Source organism: Tenrec ecaudatus, chromosome 12, assembly GCF_050624435.1.
Source record: "Tenrec ecaudatus isolate mTenEca1 chromosome 12, mTenEca1.hap1, whole genome shotgun sequence".
NCBI classification, from domain to species: domain Eukaryota; kingdom Metazoa; phylum Chordata; class Mammalia; order Afrosoricida; family Tenrecidae; genus Tenrec; species Tenrec ecaudatus.
The window spans coordinates 17,432,038-17,458,239 of NC_134541.1; the positions used below are offsets into that span (position 1 = coordinate 17,432,038).

The 26,202-nt window shown below is 54.1% G+C and overlaps 1 protein-coding gene across 2 annotated transcripts in view; it reads left to right on the top strand.

The window, feature by feature from the left end:
- RIMS4 (regulating synaptic membrane exocytosis 4) overlaps nt 1-25,329 on the top strand; it is a 55,739-nt gene extending 30,410 nt beyond the window's left edge. Inside the window, exons 2-6 of one of the 2 annotated variants that reach the window (XM_075527760.1) lie at nt 10,599-10,740; nt 22,999-23,111; nt 23,299-23,400; nt 23,907-24,046; nt 25,111-25,329. In XM_075527760.1, coding sequence (XP_075383875.1) covers nt 10,599-10,740; nt 22,999-23,111; nt 23,299-23,400; nt 23,907-24,046; nt 25,111-25,329 — 716 coding nt within the window. The remainder of the gene's footprint in view (nt 1-10,598; nt 10,741-22,998; nt 23,112-23,298; nt 23,401-23,906; nt 24,047-25,110) is intronic. The other variant, XM_075527761.1, reaches the window with a different exon arrangement.
- Nucleotides 25,330-26,202: the final 873 nt, after the last annotated feature.

The following is a 26,202-nucleotide window of genomic DNA, read 5'->3' on the forward strand; positions in this document are numbered from 1 at the left end:
TTCTTGTGTGGAGGAGAGGGCTCTTTTGGATTCTGCCTCACGACCACCTCCTTGCTGGGTGGGCTTGGCAGACTGCTTCCGTCCTCACCACCTCTGGTTCCCAAGGGTTTCTGGGGATAAGGGACACGACTGTCAGTCTGAGGCATGACTGGTAACTGTGGCTATAAGTTACTGGGTGCCTTCATTTTTTGACAGTCTGTGTTTATGGCCCTGAATTCCAACCCACAAGGCACTTGGAGAGAATATATTTCCCATCGTGGACAGGGGCTGCCTTGTCATATCCAGTCACTTGGTGGCTTGATGAGCTCATTACGGCGGCATGTGTGCAGCGAGGTGGGGAGGGGGCATGGGAGGACCCCCCTTGCCTCCCCTACGTTTGGGGCCTCTTCCCATTTTTAACCAGTTGTTGCCAAGTTAGCTCTGTGTCATTGCGATCCCACATGGTCAGAGGAGAACCACACTACACAGGGCTTTCAGGGCTGATGTTTGGGTACAGCTCAGTCCACTCAGGCCTCACGGCCTCCCAGGAAGCGGCCAGCATGGTAACTGCTGGCTGGCTCATGGACTTCTTTCTCACAATGAAGGAGTATTTCCTTTGTCTTCTGTGGTTGGTTTGTTGTTATTGTTGGGGTTTTTTTTGGGGGGGGGAGCAGTGTTGAACTATGACAGGCATGGAGGGAAGAGCAGGGGCTGGAAGGCTTTGGGGGCTCCACATCCCTTTTTCTCGCACCCCAAAAGCAGCCTGTCCCAGGTGGGCTTGCTGCTGTCTTGGGGTGAAGGCATGAAGGCGCCGTCCCCTCACTGAGAAGCAAGAAGTGAGCCCCACACCAAACCCCAGTGCCAGCCTCTGGACGGGGTGGGGGGGGGTTGTGACCCCAGCGAGGACGGACTGACTCCCCCTCACACGGCATGGGCCGTGGGGTCTTCTCCCATTCCCACTTCTCAAGGGCAAGCTTTGCACCTAGTGCATTTCTGAGGGGCCTGGTGCCTTTTCCAAGTTCGCTCAGAGTGGCTGCTTCGATCCCACTCCTCTGGCTGCAGCGCCTGCGAGGTTCGGGCCGGAAACGGAAGTGCGTGGGCTGTGTTTGGTGAGTGATGAGTAATTCCGAGTGGATGGAGCACCTGGAATGAGCGTGACATCAGACTGGTAGTAGAGGGCTGGGCCGCATCCCGGCACCGGGAGCGCGGTGTGGCTTGTGGAGCTTCCCGGGGCCTGTGGGCCCAGCACGCTGTCCAGTGCCCAGCTTGTCCCGGGAAAAGGCAGCCACCTGGCAGGGCTCTATGTGCCTTCCTTCCACGAGTTCTTAAATATCCCCTCTCTGGAAAGTCATCCCCACCTGGCTGGCACAGAATGCAAGGCTTTCCTCTGACCACCCCTGTCGTTGAACTGCTGATCACAAGGTCAGCAGTACAAACCCACCCACTACTCTATGGGTCAAAGACGAGGCTTTCTGCCCCGGTAAAGATGTATGGCTTCAAAAACCCACCGGCACAGTTGTGTTCTATCCCACAGGGTCACTAGGGGTCGGAATCCTCTCGGTGGCAGTGAGTCTTTGTGACCCCTCCCCAGGTACATGGACTCCAGACCCAGGAGCCACCTTCCAGTTACACTTGGGTCTCACCTTGTGCCATCGCCCGATAGGTTTTCGGTTTCACACCTGCAGTTGTAAGTTCATTGAACGTTGCTGAGCCCTGCCTTGAAATCTAACCTTTCATTTGCAACCACATAATATAAGGGGACTTCCAAAGTTCATGGACAAAAAGTCTATTGTAGTTTTCATTCCACCTCCCCCACGACCCTTCTGCAGCTCCTTTGTCATTCAGGGAGTCCACTGCATTCTTACAAGCCAGACCCTGCCGCTATCTCCGGTGCATTTCTAACAACTCTTTCCAGGCACCTAGAATACCCTGGGTGCCTCTCTGCCTTCAGCTGGGCGATGCTGTAACCATAACCCCCAGCATTACAATTGCACCCTTCCCTCCTTGGAGTTTGGGCAAGATCTGGAGCTCATTCACCGCCATGTCCTGAGTCCTGGCACTGAGTGAGTGGTTAGGCATGTTGGATGAATGGTGATTACTTACCTGGGTCCTCTCCCCTGCCCACGACTCTTGAGTTCCTGGAGGCTAAGGACAGTGTCTTTGCGTCCCCGAGTCCAAGGAGAGCAGGGCACATGAAGTGAGCTCAGGATCGATACGTTTTTATTTCCTTCTCTTAAATGTGAACATAGCATTCCTGGAACACATTTATGCACATTGCCCAGCCGGTCCAAATCTCCACGGCCCCTGTCTGCTCCGCTCTCGGCCTTCGCATACCCCTCCCCTGCCTCCATTTGTCTCTGTGCTCTTGCTCTCTCCCACTGCTCTTTCCAATCTTTTGGCAGAATTCAGACCCCTTGGAACAAAGTAGTTGCAAGGGACAAGTGTGTTCTAGTTTGCCTTTGAACTAAGATCAGGCCCCCGCTTAACATCTGGGCCACTTACGGCAGATTACTTCACCTCCCTGAGCTTCAGCTCGCTCGTGGAAGGGGAGAGGATCCTGCCTTCGGGTGCTTGGGAGGAGTCAGGGAGGTCATGTACAGGGAGTATCTGCCTCGGCTCAGTACCTGCAAGGCTGGTTCTCTAAAGATGGAATTTCAGGCAGCAGCAAGCTGGCGGGAAGTGTGTGTGTGTGTGTGTGTGTGTGTGTGTGTGTGTGTGTTCACATGGGGTGCAGTTGCCTGGGTTATCTGAGAGCAACCCCTCCCACCTCTGCCCAACTCAGGACCAGTAAGAGGACCCGGTCAGCACCACGGACAATTCCTGCTGCACCAGGTAGCTCCCCTCCAAAAAAACACCCCAAATTCACATCAATTCTACCTCAGAGCAACACTGTAGTCTTCATGGGGGAAGAAAACCTTATCTTTCTGCCGTGCAGGGGTAGTGGTTTTGAACAGCTGACTTGGCAGTTTAACCACCTGACTCATAACTGCCGTGTCCCCTGGGCTTCCTCCCAGGCAGCGGGCTGCTGTCAATAATGGCTTGGGACCTTGGTAGTCCAACTTGTAAGCACTTGGCTATGAACCAAAAAGCCGGTGATTCAAACCCACCGGCCGCCACTCTGTGCGAGAAAGACGCAGCAGCCCGCTCTTATAAAGACTGCACCTTTTGAAACCCGGCAGAGCAGTTCCACGGTGTCCCGTGGGATCCCTGCAAGTCGGAAGATACTCGATGGCAGTGGGGTTTCAGAGACTTTCGACTGTGAGTCGCCACGTAGCTATACGTGGCTCCAAGAGGGATCAAAGGCACCCTCCATGACCATTCACATCGTCATTTCAGAGGTGCTGAAATGGAGGGGGTATCTCAGCATTGACGGGACACTGGCAGGTGATGAGATGCAGTCTTGATGGATAGCTGGTTGCTGACTCTGGAAGATCTTACAGACAATCACCAGCCTTTATTGAATGCCAACTGTATGCCGGGTCTTTTTCAGCCCCTTCCTGTTCTGAGTACTGTCTGCCCTGATAGGCTCATTCAGCAGACGTGTGGTTTGGAGAAAATGGAAGTGAGCCAGACAGACATTGAATCAAGTCTTCCTGGCGTCCCTTCCCCCCTCCATATTCCCGTAGGGAGCCCATTTCTTCCGAGCACACCTTCCAAAGGCCATACACTTCACCCAGTCTAAACGGCATCTCAAAAGCGTTATCTTCTGATCCCGCACATTCACTCGTAATGATATGCTCAACAGACGCACACACAAATGGTCACAGAAAGACACAACCAGACATGTGTTTCGCAGAACTATTTGTAATAGCTCCAAACTGGAAACTGCCCACAGATTCTTTAACAATAGAATGGTTGAAAATAAGTCGGATGCGTGCACACGATACAATAAAGCAACACGAATGAATGAGCTGCCGTGGAACTCTCAACGTAGGTGAACCTCCTGGGCAGAGTGGTGTGTGAAATGGGCCGGGCCTGAAGGCCCACGTGGACACTGGCTGGTTCTGTGTCTACAGAAATACAAAAGCCGGTGGCACAACGGTGGAGCGTCCGGCTGCAGACTGTACATGGGAGGCTGGCACATGCCCAGCGGCTTCACTGGAGAAAGACTGCGGGTCTGCTTCCATAAAGATAGCCCCACTGAGAGCCCACTCGAGCAATTCTGCTCCGTCCAGTGGGATTGCTGTGGATCAGAACTGGCGTGATGGCCCCAGAGACAATAGCAGCAAATATGCAGAATAAGCCACGGGAAACCATGTGGCCAGCAGTCTGGGAGATGCTTCCTCATGGAGGGGGCAGGAGGGGCCGTTGGTGGATGCTGGTTCTGTAGCTGAGGGGTCCCTGCCATCTCTGTGGATGGAGCTGTGGACTGTGATGTCACCACTCTTCCTGTCTGGAAGCTACTTCAACTAACAGGTGTTGTTGAAGGACCTTTTTCCAAAAGGCTGAGAAAGGCCTGTACAGGGTGATAGGTAAGCCCTTGAGGGAGTAGCTGATCACATGGAGTATTTGAAACTGCCGGAGTGATTCAGCGTGAATAGAGTTTTAGAGCCCCACGGGGGACCTTTTTTTTTTTTGGTTGTTGTTAAAGGCATTGTGTGCTCGGCTTAGTCTTTGTGTTGATTCATGAGTAGCGGGGTGCCAGTGAAGGCTTTTCGTCAGAGAGATGACATGTTCAAGATTGAGGTTCAGAAAGCCCATGCTGGCCGTGGGATGGAAGCTGGTAGGCGAGAATGCTCTGGTGGTGGGTACACCAGTGGGAGGGTCGGCTTCCATCTAACCAAACAGCCAAACCACCTGGGGATCTTTGAGAACTTCCGATTCCCCAGATTCTGAAGCAACATCCCTGGGCAAGGAGCCCAAGGGAGCCATGGCTTACCCAATCTGTGTTCAGGGCATCCCGAGCTGCCACCCAGCATGGACCTCTGAGTAGCTTGCCTGTCTTGAGCCAGGCAAAGCAAGATGGGTGTGAGCTGAGATTGCCGCTGTGGTGAAGGGTAGCAAGTCCAGCGTTGAGTCACCACAAGGAGACAGGGAGACTCATTTGGTTTCATTACTCAACGAGCACATGTCACGTCTCAGAGAGTGATTGTTGTGTGCCAGACCCTGTTCTAAACGCTGTTGATAAAGATGTGCTCACTTAATCTTCATGGCAAAAGTAAGAAGTAAGTTCTATTACTCCGCCCCCCCGCCCCCCCCCCCCCCCCGTCTCAAGGAGGCAGAATCTGAGAGGCTGCTGTGTAACTTCCTGAGTTCACACAGCTAATAAAGTGACTTTGGGGCAGGTTTCCAATCCAGGCCATCAAGTGTAAAGTCCATCCTTTTAAACCCCCAGTCATGGAAATAGAGGTGCATGGTGGCCGATGGTGAGCAGAAACAAAGATGGCGATGATTGATCAGGAGACCTGGGTTTTTGCACACAAGGTTAGTGTCCCTCTTTGGACCCATTGGCCTCTCTGCACAGTGATGGCTTTGTTCCGGATGACCCTTGGCATTCTCTCAGAATGGGGTGTTCTTGGCTGTTAAGAGGAAGCAGATTCTGACAGCTCCAGTGGGGAGAAGGGATCCTCAATCCAGTAATCAGAGCTTGTGTTTCCTGGATCTGCCCTTAGAGACCCAGCCAGAAGCAAGGTCAGGGTTACAGAGGTCTGGGTGCCTATAGATCAGCTCAGCCCTCCACATGAAGATGGGCCTCTGAGACCTTGGGCAGTGGAGGCATATGAGGCTGAAGGCACAAGGAGAGGTTGGTCATGGGGGAAGATGAGGCCACAGCTTCCAGAGAGTTTGTTTATCCCAGAGACACAAGAAGGAGAATGGCTGTAGGAAGCAGGGAGCTGTGTCTTTAACATAACCCATGTACCCAGAGCTCTTGTTTCAGAGGGAACGCCACAGGCTGAAAAGTGGACCCCTGTGGAGCACTCCCAGAAGTGGGATTAGCACGGGCCAGGGACAGGCTTAGCGACTCTAGAGCCCAAGGTTCTGGATCAAGCCAGTTAGTCCTTCAGCCGTGGGCTCCTCATCCACATCCGGAAATCATGGAGATGTCTGAGTTGGAGGAGGCGGAGTTATCCCCCCTCCTCTCCCTCCCACCACCACGTTCCTGGGACCATGAGTGGTTTCTAGTAGGAAACCTGGGCTCACAACCTAACTGTCGTGCAAGTGTGAATCTTGGTCAGGACTCCACACAGCTTTGGACCTGTTTCCTTTTATGCTAAAACCAAGATAAAATAGCTGTCCCTTAGGGTTCTATGGTGAGGTTGAATTAGAATGAATGAAGAATGTAAATGCTAAAAACGATGGTACTGGTCATATTTCATCATCATTTTATTATTGCCTTATTCTTCATGCACCCTGGCTTTGGGGAGAAGGTCCATTAGACACGTTATTCATATTCATGTATAAACAACGGAGTAAGGCTTAGCTGTTTTCTTTGCCGGAGAATTTGTATTTTCCTTGGGGACACATCATAAAACCGATTCAATGAAGCACAAGTTCAGCAGAAAGGCGTGGAGCTGTCCTCGGTGCTGAAGGAAGCCGATGCTTCCACTGTACGCATAGACCTCAAACAGGTGTGCTGAGAACGTGTTCCAAGAGGCGGTGGGACACATAAATGCTTAGTGGGGTGGAGGTAAGGTGCCTGTGACTTAAGGAAAGCACAGATCCTACTGAGGATGCTGATGAGGGAAGGCCAGGTCCCTAGGTGGCAACAGTTTGGTCTCAGCTCTTCAAGGCCTGTGGTTTGAATCCACCCAGCAGAACCACCTAAGAAAAGCCTGCTGATCTGTTCCTTTGACGACTGCAGCCAAGAAAACCCTGTGGAGCTCAGGCGCGTAATTCGTGGGGCCACCCTGAGTCAGAATGGATTCTATGGGAGCGGATTTGGGGGTTCTTTTGGAGAGACTGTGTTTGGGTTCAGTCTATCACAGGATTCACCCACTGACCTTTTAGCTAACACCACCTTAGGACAGTTATTCAACTTTCCTGACCCCATTCTCCCTGCTCTGTGTATTACCCTCGCTTAGTTCAGCACGAGAGTGAGTCATGATGATGCCTATGTAAGACATTTGGTACAGTATCTGGCCCCGTGTTAATGATACCCATCATCACTACATGCCTTGAGTGCTGACTAGGCCACAACCCATCCGTGATGCATGTCCTACCCGGGATTCAATGTTGTTCTATCATTTCTGGTCCCTCAGGTTACAGTTACCCTCACAACAACTCGAGGAGTTTGGTGTATTCGCCCCATGACACAGCTAAGCACACAGAGGGCTAGAGTGCCTGGTCAGTGATGTGGTCGCCCGGTGCCCTGGTGTCAGTCCAGCTAATAGTGGCCCCATGTGCAAAAGAAAGAAGCACTGCCAGGTCCTGCTTCAACCACACACTGATTGTGTGGGTTGTCGCCACTGTGGCCATCCATCTCCTGGAGGGCATTCCTCCTTTTTGCTGACCGTTTGGCTTACCAAGTATGAAAACTTTCTCTAGGGACTGGTCCCAAGTAGGTGAGCCAGAGTCTCACCACCCTCACTTCTACGGAGAGTTCTGGTTGGATTGCAAACACAATTCCAAGGCATTGATTCTTCTTCAGTCTTCCTTATTGATTGTCTAGATTTTGTATTTTTGTAGGAAGTGATTGAAAATGCTGTGACTTAGGTTAGACTTGTGTGTGTTCATTTGTACATGCAGGATCCCTCAGTACATGGCAGTCAAGAGAGATGACCCCCTCAGAGACAGTAACAGGAGTAAAGGTTGCCTGAGGGTACGGGAAGGAGAGGGGGAAAGAAGTGGGGGAGAGGAGCTGATAGCATTGATGATGGTTGTATAACCCCACCCAGTGGGGCTGAAGAACAGAACTGTATGGGAAAGGAAGGGATATATTGGAATGAATACGATCTGTCAATAAAAATATTATTCAGGAAGGAAAAAAAAGAAAATACTGTGACTTAGGTCAGAGGCATGTGACCCTTCAAACTCCCACCTTTTCTCTTTAATATATCAAAGAAGACTTTCACAGAAGAGTAGCTTAATGCAATGCCTCATTTGATTTCTTGACCACTGCTTCCATGGGCATTTGATTGTGGAGCTCAGTGAAATCAGTCCATGGCAACTTCAGCATTTTCTCCATCGAACATGCTGGTACTTATTGGCCGAGTTGGGAGGGTTTGTTAAGTTGAGGTGTAATCCATCCTGGAGGCTGTGGTCTTTGATCTTCATTAGGAAGCGTGTGGAGTCATCTTTGCATTTGTGTCACCTGCATATTGCAGATAACGGAAGGCTCCGCTCTTCATGCCATCTTCTCCTACATGGAGCCGAGCTTCTTGGCTCATACGGTCAGCATCCTGAAAGAACAGCTGTGGGGAAAGGCTGCAATCTTGATATATACCTTCTGATAAATTCTAGGTACAATGATCTCAAAGTTCAGCTCTGGACAATGGTTAGACTTTTGGATAGGACAGGCGCATAGAGGGGAGGGGACTGGGATGAGGATGCTACTGAGGATGCACTGGGAGCCATGAGCCACCCAGCCAGGCTAGAGTGTCAAGACGACAATGAGGGAGGCGAGCAGGACATGGGAAGGGAATCATATCATGAAGAGTCTTGAGGGTTCGGGTACAAAGTTTGTACTTCATTTGACAGGGAATAGAGAACTATTCCAAGGATTGTAATAGGAGGATAGCATGAGTGCTGGGGCTTGCTTATTACTTTACTTGTATCTTATTATATAGAACGAATACATTTAACTGTAAAACTGCAAGGAACAGGGAAGCATACACAACAGAACTAGAACCCTGTTGTCCCTGCCGTGTGCTGGTTAAAGCAGAACCCGGTGCAACCACTTTGGAAGACCGTTTGCCTGTACAGATGTCTACCCTACCATGCAGCAGCCTTTCTGTTCCTAGGTAGAAGCCCAAGAGCCGGGAGTGCAGGTGTTTCCAGAGGCCATGCACGGAGAGAATCGTTTCCAAACTGGAAATAACAAGCAAAGCCCCACAAATAGATTGCAGTATATTTGCACAGTGGGCTGTCACAGAGCAGTGATGAGAAACAGTCTACAGCTGCACCCGACAGTGTGGGTGTGTCTCAGACAATCAGCACAAGACGGAGCAGACCGATCCAGGGCTACAACGTGCATGCAGTACAATCCCATTTGTATGAAGTTCAACACCAGGCCAGACCACTGTCTGTGTTGGAATTCAGGAGGGTGGGCATCCTTTTGGAGAGACACTGGGGGGAGGTACAGAGGGGACTTTGGGGCCTTGTGTCTTCATCCTGGCACTGGCTAGGTGAATGTATTCTGTTTGTGGAAACCCACCAAGCTACACACTTAAGATTTGGATACTTTTCTGTCTATATGTTGACCTGAGGTTAAATGTTTTAAAAATGACCACCACCACCCCCAACCCCCTGGCTCAACTCAGTCTCACTCCTGACAATGGCTCACCATGTAATACTCTGGTTTACAACATTCCTGTTTTCTCTGTGCAGATGCATACATATCAGGCTACATTTCTGTGTATACACACACTCACACACAGCTGTGGGCAGGTTTACAAAGATGCATGATGGTTTATAGCCTGCTCGGCACCATGCATCTTAAACTGCACAGTGTGGTGGAGCAGACTTCCCGTGTACTTTGCATGGGGAGCTGTGCCCAGAGGGGCTTCCCAGGGCAGAGGGTCCTCCAGCCTTGGAAGAACCCTGTGATTATCCTGGTTTTCGTTGAGGAAATGGTGGTGGCACAGAGAGATGGAGACATTTGCCCAGAGAACCACAGCCAGTGAGCAAAGGAACCCGGATTTGAACTTGGGCAACCTGGCATTAGGGCCAGTGGTTAAAATCAGGGGTCCTCAATTAGGGTGATATTTAGCTCCCCAGGGGACTTTGACCCTGTGTGGAGACAGCTTGGGTTGCCCCAATCTGAGGTGGAGAATGACTACTGTCTCCCTGCCCCCCTGCACTCCTCCCAGAAGAGACCAGGGAGGTGTACCATTCCCCCCGCCCCCAGTCCCACCACCCAAGTGTCATTGTGCCCAGGCAGGGACACCTGGTCTAAACTCCTTAAAGTACTCGGTGGGGAGTGTGACACACAGTCACTCACCAGTGGTCCTGGAGTCACCTCTGGCGGCTGGTGACCCCAGGAGGGTCTGAGGAAGGTGTTCTGTTAGGTTTGTCGCCCTTCAGAAGGAGGGTGCCCACCTGCCTGCCCAGGCCTCTCAGAGTGGATCACACCACCAGCCTTTCAGGGAGGAGCTGAGTTTTAACTGGTGCCATCAGGGACACCTGATACCTAGTGGGTGTTCATGAAGTGCTAGCTACAGAGGAGTAGGGAACGAATCCAACGGAAGAAAGTAAGCACGTATGTAGATGGATTCAGGTGTTTACAAAGCTCAGGTCATGACCAGTGGATGGGTACAGAAGCAGGGCAGAGGCCTGCGAAGGGATGCCCTGGGCTGGGGTGGGGGGAGGCAGAGGGGGTAGGTAGGGGGAGGGGGAGGTTGAAGGGCTGAGCATGGGAGCTGGAGCTGGGTGTCCACTAGCCACTGAGATACTAACCAGAATTTGGCCTCTCTGCCCTCACCCACCCCGTCTCTCCCACTCCCTCCTGCCCCTTGGTCCAGAAGCAGATAGTCGGAGGCTGAAGGGGGCCATCCAGAGGAGCACAGAGACAGGCCTGGCGGTGGAGATGCCCAGCCGGACACTGCGCCAGGCCAGCCATGAGTCCATCGAGGACAGCATGAACAGCTATGGCTCGGAGAGCAAGTGAGTACAGGGCCTGTCACTAGTGTGAGGCGGGTGGATCTGAGCAGTGCCTGCCGGAGTTCAGGACTTGGGCTCAGTGTCCCTGCCCCCCACCCCATCCTGTCAGGAAAGTGAGGGAAGAGCAAGGGAAGCCCATGCTCAGGAGCCTCTGGATTGGAGCCCTGATTCACCATTGCTGAGCTCCGCACCTTCACTTTCCCCATCTGTAAAATGGGCTCAGCAGTCCCCCCGCCCACCTAGAAGTGAGCCTACAGGCCAGAGTAGAACTGCCCCTGTGGGAGCAGAAAGCCTCCTTTTTCTCCCGAGGAACGGCTGGTGGTTTCAAACTGCTGACCTTGTGGTTAGCAGCCCAATGAGTAACCCCTTAGGCCACCAGAGCCCCTGGGCCCCCTGCTCTGTAGGTGTTCTGGGGGTGCTGTGAGCCGGAATCAACTCGATTACAGTGAGAGTGAGTGAGTGTGAGAGTGAGTGAGAGTGAGTGTGAGAATGATAGTGTTAGAGCAAGAGCGAGTAAGAGTGAGAATAAGTGAGCAAGAGTGAGGGTGTGAGTCGGTGGGAGTGAGTGTGAGAGCAAAAGTGAGTGAGAGTGTGAGAGTGAGTGAGAGTGAGAGTATGAGAGTGTGAGAGACTGAGAGTGAGAGAGAGTGAGCGAGTGTGAGAGCAAGAGTGAGAGATTGAGATTGAGAGAGAGTGAGCGAGTGTGAGAGCAAGAGTGAGAGATTGAGAGTGTGAGAGCAAGAGTGAATGAGCGAGAGTGAGTGAGAGTGAGAGTGAGATCCCACTTTACAGGAGGATGAATTGGGTTCATGTTTACAAAGAGCCTAGGACGAGGCCTGGCCTCACAGAATTGCTGCCCACAGTGCTGACCAGGAGGGGCACTTGCCCAGAGCCACAGCCAAGGACAGGGGTCTTATCACCCAAACTGCTTTCTCTTTCCTCTATGATTGTGTCAGTCCTTAGTCACACACACACACACACACACACACACACACACACACACACACACACACAGTGTGGGCAGCAGTAGCTTCGAGCACAATTCATCACCGAGCCCCATGCTGACCGGCTCCCCGCAGCCTCTCTCTTTGGGCCACAGGGATTTCAGTGGGGTTATTCTGGTCCGCCCCCTTGCTGAGAATGTGCCGTCCATTGGAAACCGACTGAATCTGAAGCTGCATTTTAGCAGCCACCCCCCGCCCCCAGTCAGGGGTCTCTTCTTTAGCCCCTTTCTGTTTCTCGATCTATAGTAATCACCTGGAGAGTGCGATGCTGACCCAGAATCCCTGGGAGCAGGGACCCTGTTAGTACAAAGCTCCCTGGTGGGGGCGTCACCTGCACTGGGGGTTCACACTGCAGCAACGCTGGACCCTCTTGAGAATGTTTTGGGCCTCCTCCCTCCCCCAAAGCACACACGCTTTCTCACGCAGTCATACAAACACACACTCTTCTCACCTAATGCGTACATAGTCCCCAAACCCCTCTAAACCTGACCGTGGGTCCTTGGCAAAGACACCTTGATTCAAAACAACTCCTTATTGCATGGGTCCCCGGGGCCATCTGAGAGGTTAAGGCCCTGGCCTCAGGCCACACGGCAGCGAAGTCTAGAACCCAGGGTCCTGACTCCCAGCTGGGCATGTGCCACGTCCCGAGCACAGGCATCTCCGAGGCAGACGTGGGGCGTCGTCACCTCCATTGGGTACAGGAGGAGCCGAGGCCCTTCAGTAAAGCAGCCACATGTGGCTTGTAAAATGAGAATTAAAACGTAAATAGAGTTGTAAATTCCATTCCTGAGTCACACTGGCCACATTCTAGTGCCCAGCATAAGCGGCACTAGGAAGGACAGTCCTGCCATTGCAGAAAGTTCTGCTGGGGTCCTGGGTGGCGAAGCTGTCAGGGGACTCAGCTGCTGACCCAAAGGTTGGAAATGCACCTCTGAAGAAAAGCCTGGCAATCTACTCCCAAGGTAGCAGCCGTTGCGAACCTTACCCCTGTGCTCTCACCTACGTGGGGGGTTGTGAGTCGGACCGACCTGACCGTGCTGTTGCATTGGGGCTGGGCACAGTGTTGGTGAAGGGGCTGCTGAAGGACCACGGGGGCAGTAGGAGTGGTGGGGAACGCTGGGCGGGGACCACACTTCTCAGTCCAGTCCTCTGCTAGTTGCGTCTGGCAGAAAGCCTCCCCCACCCAGACAGGTGTCTTCATTTCTTTGGCCTCCGGGAACGGCCTGGCCTTGGCAACAGCTGCTGCTCCGACCTCCCAGGGAGGCTTTCTGGTGGGCGACGGGAGGAGGTGGACAGGCGGGAGGGAGAGGAGGAGCAAGTGAACTAAAATGAAAGGTTTTCTTTAACCTGGTTCCTGGCAAAGGCAGCAAACTGTGGGGAGCTATTCTGGGCACCCTGAGGGGCAGGGGTCCATGGGTGTGTCAGCCCAGGTGGAATAGAGAAACAAATCCAGGGAGACTCATGTGTATAAGAAAGAGCTTTATATACAAGGGCAGCTGATTATTGGGAAAACATCCCAGCCCAGTCCAGATCAAATCCCTAAGTCTGATATTAGCCCATATGTCTGATAACAATCTATAAAGCCCTCTTCAGACTCACGAAATACATGTGATGACGCTGAATGCAGGAAGATCACAGGCCAGTGGGTGGGAAGTTTTGTGGATCCAGTGACGTTGTAAGCATCTCAGCACTGGCACGGGTCTCCACATGGCTTCTCCGCCTCCAGAGATCTGGCTCCATCAGCCTCTCTCCATGTGCTTTCTCCACACATGGAGGGATGTCTCACAGGGAGTGAGCTGAGAGAATATCTCCCGCCTCAAGGAAGAAGACAGGAGTTCCCAGAATCCTCAGGAGAAGGCCATACCCACACAGAGGTCTCATTGGCTGTATCCTGATTGACAGGCTAGACTCCACCCTACACTCTTAATCCTCAAATTGACACCAAATTATGTAACTACCACAATGCAGACAGGGTGAGGTGCCAGGGACACATTCTGCTCCAGGGGCCCAAACTAGAGGGTCCGAGGCCTGCATCTGCCGCTGGCCTCTTGGTGGTTGGCCTTGGCCCAGGCCCCTCTAAACTTCAGGGAGGCTGGTAGTAAACATCTCACAGGAAGGCTGAGGGCCAGGTTATGGGAAGCCAACGTGACTCAGTGGAGGCAAAACCCCAAACCCACCACCACCAACGAGTTGATTCTGACTGGAAGCGGCCCTGGATGGGGTTCTGAGGCTTTGCAAATCCCTACTGGAGCAGCCAGCCTCATTGGCTGATGGGTACAAACTGCCACCTTATGGTTAGAGTTCAGCATTCCCTGACATCACCATCGGGATTCCCAGAGGACAGCAGGAAGGGCGTCACCCCACCCTCCCCACTGACAGAAGAGCAGAGGGGACCTGAGAGATGCAAGGCTTGTTCAGGGCCTTCCCAACCAGGAGGGAACGAGACCGTGCCTGCCGGCATCAGCTGTTAGGAAGTGGGTCCCGATGGCTCTTGCTGTCACGAGCTTCCGTCACAGAGAAATGCAAATCCAGGACTCAGACTCGGGAGTCCGGCAGTTCCTGTTTGTGCCTCATTCCTGCTGCTGAGGGGCTGTGAGACCTTGGGGGGGTTCCTTCACCTCTCTGAGCCCCGCTCTTCATCCGTAGGAAGGCGGCACCCATAGGACAGAGCACAAACAGAGGTGTTGTGAGAACAGAGTGAGCTCACATCCATGAGAGCGCTTGGAGCGGTGTCTGCCCATCGCTAACTGCTATTTGCTGCTTTGCGTTAATGGAGCCCCTGGCTCACTGGCTGCCTCTTTGGGCTGCTTGGGGCCCATGTACCTTCTGATGGAGCCAACAAGTCACGCCCCCATGAAATTGTGTCTGTGTGGAGTTTAGCTCTGCATGTGTGGCCTGTTGGCTGTGCTGCGTGCAATCACCAGAAGGCCTGGAGGAGGGAATTGTGAGCGTCATGGGAAGGGACAGGTGAGCCCAGGGAGGCTAGCCAGCAGGAAGGAGGGTCTTGGTGGAGTCTAGCCAGATGCCAACACTCCACTCAACACCTGGGCGAGGAAGGGACAGGTGTGGGCCATTGACTGGTGGCCAGTCAGTCTCCCCTTTCTGTTCTGGAGGTATTTTGGGCACTGGGTGGGCCCAGCTGCCAGGCTCTAAAGCAGGAAGGGGTGTGACCCTCCTCCTCTCGCCCTTCCTCCTGGGCTTCTGCCAGCCCAGCTGAGGCTGCAGGGAGCCAGCCTCACTGAGCAGCCCGGGCTGCAGGCCGAGGAGCTGCCTGACCCGGCAGTGAGTCACCAGGCGCGTGGGCGCCTGCAGGTGCATTCGCAAGTCAGCTGATGTGATGTCCCACTGGACCAGGCACCCCGAGGTCCTGCCCTGCTGGCTCCAGCTTCAACTCTTAGGCAGACAATTGACATTCCAGTCCTCCGCCCTCTCCGACTCCTACCTCACACGGACCGGGCCTTGAGGGGCCTCCTTGTCATCCCGCAGGCTCCCACAGCCGGCTCAGCACCCTGCCCACCGCCCTCCTTGTTCTCCTAAGGTGTCTTGGCATCCGAGTGTGTCTGGGTCACTGTGATCCCATCCCCGGAGGCAGAGTGTGAGTGCAGGGCGGTGTCTCTGTCCCCCAGAGACTTAGGAGGTGGGTCAAAGACGGGACCTGGGCAGGTGTGGCCAGGCAACGGCAGACTTTGATGGTCTGTCCCAGAATCGCTGGTGTTTGGTGGGGGTTTTCACCTGACTCGATTCTGAGAAATGTGTGTCATTTAACCCAACAGCACTGAGGGTTACCCTAATGTCATTCATCCCCAGTTTTCCTAAAGGCCACTGAGGCTCCGAGGAGTGCCGAATGCATCTCCTATCACAACTTGGGGTGGGGGTGGCCAGGGGAGTCAGATACATATCCAGGCCTGTCGGACCCGAAATCAGGATGCACAGCCCTGCGCTCTGCTCCGGGCCGGGCTGAAAGACCCTCAGGAACACATCACAGCCTTGTGGTTAAGCACTTTCTCTGTAGAGCCACACTCCGAGAGGTCGAATCCTGGGTCTACAATCTGCGAGCAGAATGATCTTGGTTGGATTATTTCACACTCCTCGGCCTCAGCTTCCACTACTGTGAAATGGATTTCATAGAAATGCCTGGACGGTGCGAACAGTTTGGCACTAGACTGCTAACCGCAAGGTTGGTGGTTCAAATCCCTTCAGAGGTGCCTGGGAGGTCACAGCCCTGAGCAGCCTGGGTTTGCACTCGGCACCTCCACCCTGCACATAGGGGTGGAGACGAGGGAGAGCGGACTCAGCAGGAGAAACAAGTACGGCCTGATCTCGGGGTCAATCAGAGGATGAAATGTGTTCGTAGTAATCAAGTAACTAGCTCATGGCAAAGCCCACCCCAAAATCTCCTGCCACCTGGTCCTACTAACTCCCAGCGACCCTGCAGGACAGTGCCAGCGGCCATTGGGCCTTCCCTGGCTGTCATCTGGCAGGAAGCCGACGCCCTCCCCTTTCTCCCGTGGGGAGGTTGGTGACCTTGCATAGGTAGGGAGTGCTTTCACCCGCATGCCACCAGGGGTCTGACTCAGTGGTCTGAGAAATCAGTGAAATCCTGGACGAGGCTCTCGGAGAAAGGGAAGCCCCTGACTTCTCCTGAATGCTGGAGAATGGAGAGTCGGGGTGGCTGCAGCCAGTTCTTGGAGGGCACAAGTTCAGAAGACCACAGTCTGAAGGGTTAGTGTGAAGACAACACGAATCGTGTCTTTGCATGCGCTCGTGTGTGTGTGTGTGTGTGCATGTGTGTGGTTTCCCCCACGAGAAACCCACAGTGAACGGAGCAGACTGTCCTCACACAGGGACTCGAAGGGGCTTCCCAGAGTTCACGGCACCACGAGATGAAAGACAACGGGAGTTTCCCACAAACGGTGTGAAGTCCCTGGTACGGAAAGCACGCAGCCCACACTCAAATGTCCACCTGCGCCCTCAGCCCACCTGTGGAACCGGCCACCACCCCCCCCCCGGAGTTCCAGCTTTCACCACCACCCCTTTCAGCGTCAGACTCGCCTGCTTCTACCGCTGCCCAGAAACTCACAGTCTGCCACTCTGCCGAGACCCGCTCCTGCAGTCGACTGTGGGTCTCTCTCAAGGTCAAGTGCCAGCTGGAATGTTGATGCACTTGTTAACCACTGACCACGTGTCAAAACGAGCTGCCGTTATTACTAGGTCCCTATCTTTTCTTTTTCAAATGGATCGCTGACCACATTTTAGAATCTTGTGCCCCTGAGCCCCGTTTTCCCAATATGTTCTGGGATTTTTACCGGGAGTTGATGCCTCGCATGCTGACCATTTGGAAGGCACATCTTTTGGGATAGCTGACTCTAGTGTAGGCTCGGCAGACCATGGGGCGGGCCTGGCAGGGTGGGCTTGCAATGCCGGGAGGGACAAGTGGAGAGCCTTTCAGAGCCGCACCGTCCGCGTCACCCAGAAGACGGTGCGACCTTTACATTTCCAGCTGCAATGGAGACGGGCAATCCATCTGGAAACTAAAATGAGTCCAACCCCCAAATAACCCAATTACGTCTGTAACCACCGAGAACACACAGAATCCGGGGGCAAACCAAGCTCAAAGGTTAATAGAAGATAAATGGGTTTCAGCTCCACAAACAAAACTAACAGGATTTTCCAGGCAGGAAATCTCATTTCACCATGGACACAAAGTAAAAGGCCTGCAGAACACAGTGTATCATCCTGTTTCGGGTCCCTGCCCCCACCTGGGAGGAACAGGCTGCTGTGGCCCCCACCCCACAGCCCTGGTGGCCTGGGCTCCGTCTCAGGCATACACTTACTGCATATCCTACCGGGTCTAACATCAGAAATGTCGCGACAAGAACCAAGAGCAGGGGAAGGAGGCTCTCCCGAGCCAGGAAGTAGGCCCAGTAGGCCAAGGCATTTAATCCATTTACCCGCTCACCCACCCACCCTCTTACCATCCACTCATCCACCCATCCGTCCACTCTTCTACCCACCGATCATCCATCCATCTGGCTGCCCAACTATCACGTACTCATAAAACATCCATTCATCCATCTGCCCATCCTTCCATCCACCTATCATCCTTCTAGCCACCCACCTTCCTTTTCAGCAACTACCTGCCCATCACTCCACCTACCCGTCCATTCATCTACCCACCCATCATCTATCTATCCATAATCATCTACTTATTCATCCATCCATCTACATATCCATCCATCCACCTACCCCTCTACCCATCCATCCACTCATCCATCCATCCATCCATCCACCCTCATCCATCCATCCACTCATCCATCATCCATCCATCCATCTATCCATCCATCCACCTACCCCTCTACCCATCCATCCATACATCCATCCATCCACCTACCCCTCTACCCATCCATCCATACATCCATCCATATCCATCCACTCATCTATCCATCCACCCACTCATCCATCCATCCACATACCCCTCTGTCCATCCATCCATCCATCCACTCATCCATCATCCATCCATCCATCCATCCATCCACTTACCCCTCTACCCATCCATCCATCTACCCACTCATCCATCGTCCACTCACCATCACCTACTCTTCCACCCATCCATCTGACAGATACTTGCATGCCAGACTCTGTGTTCGGCACTTGGCTTGTGTTATCTCACTGGGTGTTATCCAACCACTTGGCAAAAGTCATGGCTGTCTCCCCATTCTACACACGAGGAAAGCAGCAGCTTGGAGAGCTGACACAATTTGCCTCAGGCTGCACCGCACTGGACTCGGGGCCTGTGTGGTGCAGGCTCCAGGCCTCACCACTGTGCATTGCTGCCTCCGGGGAACAGCCGAAAACGAAGGGCACACGGCATCCCAGGGATGCCACTGGGCCGATTCTGAGCAGTGTCCTGAATGGGTGTTTAATAATCCTGCAAGCTCCTTCTTACCCTTTCCTAAGGGGTCTTGTGAGCAGAGGAGGTTTGCACAATATTTTAAACTGGCTCGGCCAGTGAAAGGGTGTGAGGTAGGCGTGAGCTCGTTTGCAGAGCAGAAACGGATTGAGTGCAGAGCAGCTGAGCAGGAAGATTAGGCCCAGTCCCACTTTGCAGCCCTTGCCTGTTTTCCCACCACAGGGACCACCCCAGGTGGGGAGGGGTCTCTGCCAGGTTAGACCTACCTCCCGCCCCACCATGGGGCTTCCATAACCGAGTTCAGCAGCCTGGTTTCTTGGCAGCCTGGGAGGCACCCTGGGATGGGGAATCCGCCAGCCACCCAGAGATTATAAACAATTACTGCTAATTACCAGGCCTGCCGGTTACCCCATTGTCTCCTGCAATCCCACCAGGAAGCAGGGAGAGACAGTCACATCGTTGTTGGAGGAAACTTTCCATTTCAGACTGCAGAGGCCTTGGCAGGCCTAACCTCTCAGACACTACTATTTTTTGAGCTACTGAATCCCAGCCCCGCAGGTAGCCAGGGCTGTGGGGAGCAGACAGAAGTGGGCAGTGTGGAGGACCGGCTCTCATCACCAGCAGGGAAGGAGCCTTGGGACTGCGTTTGCCTTGATGCTGTGAATGAAACATCTTGGCAAAAAAAAATCAAAAGAAACATCTTGGCGTTTGCAGGAAGAGTGGACACACATCTCAGGCCCAGATATGCCCCTTTGTCTGTGGCTTTCACAGTTGGTGATTTGGGAGCCATGGCTCAGATTGTGGTTCCGAAACCCTGCTACTTGGACTCAGACGGCCCTGCCGCGCTCTCCAGAGACTGCTTTGGACACTCGGCTGAGTTCCTCCCAGTGAGCCCAACACGGGACAGTCATGGCTGGGCTCCTTTGGGGCCACAACCCCTTGGGGTGCTTGTGCTCAGAGCGAGATTACAGGCCCTAGGCTATCAGGGGTAGGAGGAGCTAGAGTGGCAGCCTCCACAGGTGCCAGGGGATGGGTACCAGGAGCACTTGCTTCAGTGGGTAGAGTGGCAAGGAGGGGGCTGGAGCCACCTGCTCCTTGTAGGCTTGGGCAGGGTGCTTAACCTCGGAGCTGTCCGTTACCTAGCGCTGCTCTAATGGGCACACACAAGTAGCGGGCTTGGACCAACAAGTTTCTTCACTCACTGCCGAGAAGGCTAGAAGTCCGAATTCAGGATGCAGACTCTTGGGAAGGCTTTCTCTCTGTTGGCGCTTGAGGAAATTCCTTCCCTGTGACGAGGCATCTACATTCCTCGGTTTCTGCTTGAGGAGCCACGGTTTGTAGTGGGTCCCACGCCAGGCTGATAACCACAAGGTCGGAGTTCTAAACCACCAGCCGCTCCGCGGGAGAAAGGCGAGGCTTTCCAATCCCTCCCCCCCGCCCCCCGTAAGCGTTACCATCTCGGAAACTCACCGATGCCATTTTACCCTGCCCGACAGGGTCCCTACGAGAGTCCATGGCAGTGATTTAAAAAATAATAGTTATTAATGCTGGCTTCACCTCCTATTACCAATCCTGCCCCACGAACGTAACAAAGACTCATTTCCAATGCGATTGTGCCCACAGGTGTAGGCATTTGGATTTGTAAATGAGGATTTGCAACTTGTGCTTGTTGAGGGGAAGGAGCCTTGGGGGCGGGGGTGGGGGGGGGAGTTGCGCATTGGGCTGCAATCCACAAGGTCAGCAGTTTGAAACCACTAGCCCCACCTTGGAAGAGACACAGGGCTTTCTACTCCCCCCAAAGAGTTACTCTCTCGGGAACTCACAGGGGACCCTGCCTTATAGGGTCAACCTGAGTTGGGGTCGACTCGATGGCAGTGCATTTGGTTTGGGTTTACTTTAAGGGTGGGGGAGGGGTGGCACAGCCAACCCATAGCTATCAAACTGCCCAACTCGCTGCTACCGAGGAGGCAGTGCCAACTCAGAAGAACCCTGTTGGACAGGGCAGAACTGCCCCTGTGGGTTTCCGAGGCTGCAGATCTAAATGGGAGCAATCAGTCTCATCCTTCCCTCCTGGAGTGACTGGTGGGTTCAAACCGCCGACCTTGGGATTCACAGCTCAGTGAGTAGCCCACGACATCCCCAGGACTCCTTCCATCCATAACTGGGAGGGAAGATAGTGTCAGCCACCTCAGGTGATTGTGAGGACCGGGGAGTGTGCCTATGTGGACCGCTCACTGGAGCCCCCATATTCCAAAAACACAACAAACTCTGTCATCGAGTCGATGCTGACTCCTGGTGAGTGGCCCTATAGGACAGGGCCTATAGAAATGCCCCTGTGAGTTTCCGAGATTGTAACTGTTGATGGGAGTAGAAAGTCCCATCTTTCCCCTATGGAGCAGCTGGTGGTTTCAAACTGCTGACCTTGTGGTTAGCACCCCAACGTGTAACCATGGTGCCGCTACTTGAATAGCAAGTCCTCGTTCTCTCTCTCTCTCTCTCTCTCTCTCTCTCTCTCTCTCTCTCTCTCTCTCTCTCTCTCTCTCTCTCTCATTTTCTCTCTCTGTTGGTTATCCCACACGTCTTAAGTTTCCTGTTTCCATCCCCCCTCTCTCAACCCCGTGAACATTGACCTAGTGTAAACGCTGCCCCTTGCCTCTGCAGTGGCTGATTATTCTAGCACAGGGGTGAGTTGAGTTTGAGACCTGAGGGTGACTAAGGGCCTTCATCTTGGGGGTCCCTCCAGTCTCCATCTGATGGGTAAGCCTAGCTTTTGTAGGCAGTTCTTTAGGAACACATTTACCGAGAAAAGGGGAAGTGCTTTCTACAGAGGGTCTCTGTGAGTCTCCCCTGGCGGCTTGCTGGGGCTCATGCACCATCTTGGTCTTTTGGCTAAGCTCAAGTACATGCAGCCTTCAATTGGCAGTAGCCTGGTATGGCGCCTGATGCCCAAGGGGGCGCTTCAGAAATCCATGGAAAAATTCCATGATCTTTGAAGTCTAGTCCCCGTCTATGTTGGAGTAGAACTGTAGTCAGGGGCATTTTTATTGAATCTTTCTGGTAGTTTGGGTGGAAACAGACACAGCAAGGCCCACTCCCGTCAGCCCGGTGTCCGATCACAGTGCTCTGTGACACGGGTGAATCTCCGTTCCCATGGTCTCCCTCTGCTCTCTCATTTCCATGGACTTACTCTCCCTGCCCCCGAACTTCTCATCCATGATTTCAAATAGCTGTGGACTCTCTGGCCTTTCATGTGGATGGGGGTCTCCAGTCCACTCCTCAAAGTGACCCTGAAGGGCAGAGCAGAACGGTCCCACAGGTGTTCCAAGGCTGTAACCTCTCCGGGGCAGAGTGCTTGTCTTTCTTGCACTGAGTGGCTGGTGGATTCACATCCCCAATCTTTAGCTCAGCACTAGACCAGTGCTCACCAGGACCCCTTGGGGGTTCTCTGGGGGTGTATTTTTTTACACCCGCATACTCAAGGGTAACCATTTGTATTCTTTGGACTAAATTGCTTAATTGAAAGATGACTTGCAGGGGCAGTTTCAGTTCAAGGTTTGAGGAGCAGCTCACGGACCATGGGTTTCCAGAGGTGAATGTGTTTAAAGTAGACCAGCAGGCCTTTCTCCCAAGGTGCCCTTGGGTGACACAGAACCTCCCACTTTTCAGTTTGCAGCCAGGAGCCCTGCGTTATGATGGACATGCGTGAAATTACAATGACATGCAAATGAGACAGCACATGGTCTTGCTCTTGACATGTTGCTAGGGAGGTGTCATCAAATCTGTCCCAACTCCCAGCCGCCCTGTGTGTAACGGAACCGAACACCGCATGATCCTGAGCCAGCCTCTCAATTGGTGTCATGTTTGAGCCCATCGCTGCAGCCACTGAATCAATCTGTGGTGGTCAAGGGCATTCCTCTCCATCACTGACCCTCCACTCTACCATGCAAGCTGTCTCCTTTCCCAGGGGCTGACCTCCCGCCAGAACATGTCCAAGGTACACCAGATGAGGCCTCCCTATCCTCACATCTAAGGAGAATCCTGCCTCTGCTACTTTGGACTCCGACTCACAGGGAATATCCTCCAGGGCTTCGGAGACTGGCAAGGACGCTGAGCAACCCTCGTATCCGTCTTGGGGGATCGAAGGCTTATTGAGGGCAGCACACAAAAATGAAGCCTCCGAGTTTGGGAATGGGAGCTGAGATGTTAAGGTGCTTCCGACCAGGGGAAGTTCAGACAGCAGTCCCCTGGGGCTCAGTGGTCACTGTGAGCTGGAATCCCACCCAGCAGGGCTCTTCTGGAGCCCCCCGTCCCCCAGGAACACGAGCTTTATCTCCTCATTTCTTACAGCCTCAACTATGGGGGAGTCTGCCTGGCATCGGACGCCCAGTTCAGTGACTTCCTGGGCAGCATGGGGCCAGCACAGTTCGTGGGCCGCCAGACGCTGGCCACCACGCCAATGGGTGAGTGTTGAAAGGCCTATTCCCAGCCAGGGGGCCTGGCCTACACCTGCCAAGTCCCCCGCAGGGTCCAGGTGCTTCCAGTTTTGTTTGGGTCCAGGAACAGGGGGAGAGGGTTCCTTCTCCAAGCAGAAGAGGGGCTGAGACCTCCCTGAGCAGCTAGGTCACCTCCCAGTCTCACCTCTTATAGGGGACGTGGAGATCGGCCTGCAGGAACGGAATGGCCAGCTCGAAGTGGACATCATCCAGGCTCGAGGCCTGACAGCCAAGCCGGGCTCGAAGACACTGCCAGGTGTGGGAGTTCCCCGCCCCTCTGGAAAGCTGGGGGTGGGAGTCTGGATGGGAGACCCAGAGGGGACCCTGGGTGCTAGAAGGGAGAAAATGGGCCTGGTGAGGTAGGACCCTTCTGTCCCTACCCGCATGACTGGTGTGGTGGTTTAGGACTCACTCTGGGAGCCTCTTGAGATTGTTGACCTGGTCAGCCTCCCCTCACCAGGACATCTCTGCTTATACCCCAGTGCCCAGTAGGGTTCTTGGCACACAGTAGGAGTGGATCAGCAGGTGACAGGGCAGTCAGGAAGGGCATGGGTGTCAGGGCCTACCAGGTGGATGTAGGAATAATGGGTGGGGGAGTGGGGACTACCAGGGAGAGTGGAGTAGGTCCTCTCCAGGCCCCATGGGGGCTCTTCAGTCCCCTGAAGTGAGTGGGTGGGTGGCCTATCCTTACTGCACCCTCCACCCTCCCTATGCAAGGCCAGAACTAATCCTGACACTACCACCCCCGGTCTCTGTCCCCAGCGGCCTACATCAAGGCCTACCTGCTAGAGAATGGCATCTGCATTGCCAAGAAGAAGACCAAAGTGGCTCGAAAGTCGCTGGACCCACTGTATAACCAGGTGCTGCTGTTTCCCGAGAGCCCCCAGGGCAAAGTCCTGCAGGTGAGGGGCTTTCTACTCCTGTAGACGGTTAGAGTCTTGAAAACCCACAGGGGCGGTTCTACCCCATCCTGTAGGGTCGCTCTGAGTCCAAATCAACTCAATGCAGTGAGGTTGGTTGGTTTTGTTTGTTTTTGGGTATCACAGCTCTTATTGGCAGCCCTTCCCCCTGCACATGGGGTGAGATGATGGAGTGGGGGGGAGGCAGTGAAGGAAGGTCCAGATCCACAGAGCCTGCCCAGGCTGATGCAAGAAAGGAAGGAAGCCGGCAGTGGACCATCCACTAGGGGCTCTCAGAGGCTCATGGGAGAAGCAGTCAGGGGGCCCCTGAGACAGGGGCAGCCCTCCAGGCCTGGACTCAGAAATGAGCAGTGGGGGCCATCCTGGAGTAGGAAGTCTGTCATCCTGGCCAGCAGAAATGGGGACAATGGGAAAACATAGACAGACTTGAGCAGTTTGGGGGGTACGCCCCATTCTAGTCATTTATTTTAATTGTTGAGAAGTGCCCAGCAGAATGTACCCCCAAGTAAACACATGCACGCTGATTCTAGGCTTCAAGTTGGGCAACCCATTCTCACCTGTTTTTCCAGGTGGTTCCTCCTCAATTCATATAAACTCCTCCCAAACCCTTCACTGTCCGGGTGACTCTTCTGAGTTGCTGGGGTCACCGGCATCTCCTGCACCTAGTTTTTCAAAGCCCTCCGCGCCCATGGCAGGCAGTCTTCACTCCTGAAGGGAAATGATTGTTTGGTTTCCAGAAGACATCCGGGGATGATTTGGGCTTACGGTTGAAAGGTGAACTTGAGGTTCATCCAGCCTCCATGGCTCCGGAAAGTCTGGATTCCAGGAGACTTTGCAAGTCAGCTAAGCATTTCCCCACTCTTGATCAGGATTATTCTGTAGAGCCTTCTATTCAAATGTTCAGGAAAGGTAGCCAGGGCTGGACAGGAGCAATCGTGAGGAGGTGGACTTTGCAGGACTTGGAGATGAATGGGGTGCGGTGGTGGTGTGTTGTGGGCTCGGGCTTGGGAGGCAGAACGTGAACCCCTGTGTCTCTTGCCCTGCAGGTGATCGTGTGGGGGAACTACGGGCGGATGGAGCGGAAGCAGTTCATGGGCGTGGCCCGTGTGCTGCTGGAGGAGCTGGACTTGAGCACCCTGGCCGTGGGCTGGTACAAGCTCTTCCCCACCTCCTCCATGGTGGACCCAGCCACGGGCCCCCTGCTCCGGCAGGCATCCCAGTTGTCCCTTGAGAGCACCGTGGGGCCCTGCGGGGAGCGATCTTAGTTTTGGGCGTGGGGAGGGGCTCCCCAAAGATGGCCTGGAGACCTCCTGGCCCTGACCTGGAACCCCAGGCCCTGGGGCACACTGAACAGAGGGTGCCAGGGCTCTCGCCCACAGGGGGGAATAGAAAGGAGAGAACTGCCCCATCGGGCCCCTCCTCATCCCTCTTGGCCTCCTACTCCCTGAGATCTTCCCTCTCCCAACGGGATTGGCTGCACTTTTGACTGGGCCGGTTCTTGAACTGGTGGATGTGGCTGAAGGTGGAGCAAGGAAAGACCGAGGTGGCAGAGCAAACCACTCTTCTGTCCCCAGCACTGTCCCCTTCCCTCTGCCCCTCCTCCTTTCCCCTCCTTGGGAGCTCGCTGCCCGGAGCCGTGTCCAGAATCCAGCCGGCTATCTCCATGGTGCCAATTACCAGCAAGTGTCTTTCCTGCGGCACAGGGTTCAGGCAGCTACTCCTGCCCCTGAGCCGATGGGGCAGCTTTGCAAGGATCCGGAGCCAGCTCCCAGGGGCCCAGGCCCCACCTTGAAGAGGAGTTCAGGCCTTCCTCCGCCTGCCTGTGGAAGGAGCTTTGCCGCAGCCTGTCTGAGTCCATCTGTCCGTCCCCTCCTGCCTGCCTCTCTACGAGGGACTCTGGGAACTGGAAGCCAGCCGAGATCCAGGGAAAGGAGGTGTCTGGGGCCTGGCAGCGACTGCAGCCCCCCAGGGCGCCTTGCTCCATGGGACTGCCACAGCCAGCTCCGAACAGAAGGCGGGTGGACCGGAGAGAACTTGGGCATCTCGATCTGGGTGGACGAGCGGTGGGATGCTGCTTGCTCAGAACCCGAGCCCTGGGAGCTCACCGGCTCTGCATTTTCGGGGGACTTGAGTTGGAG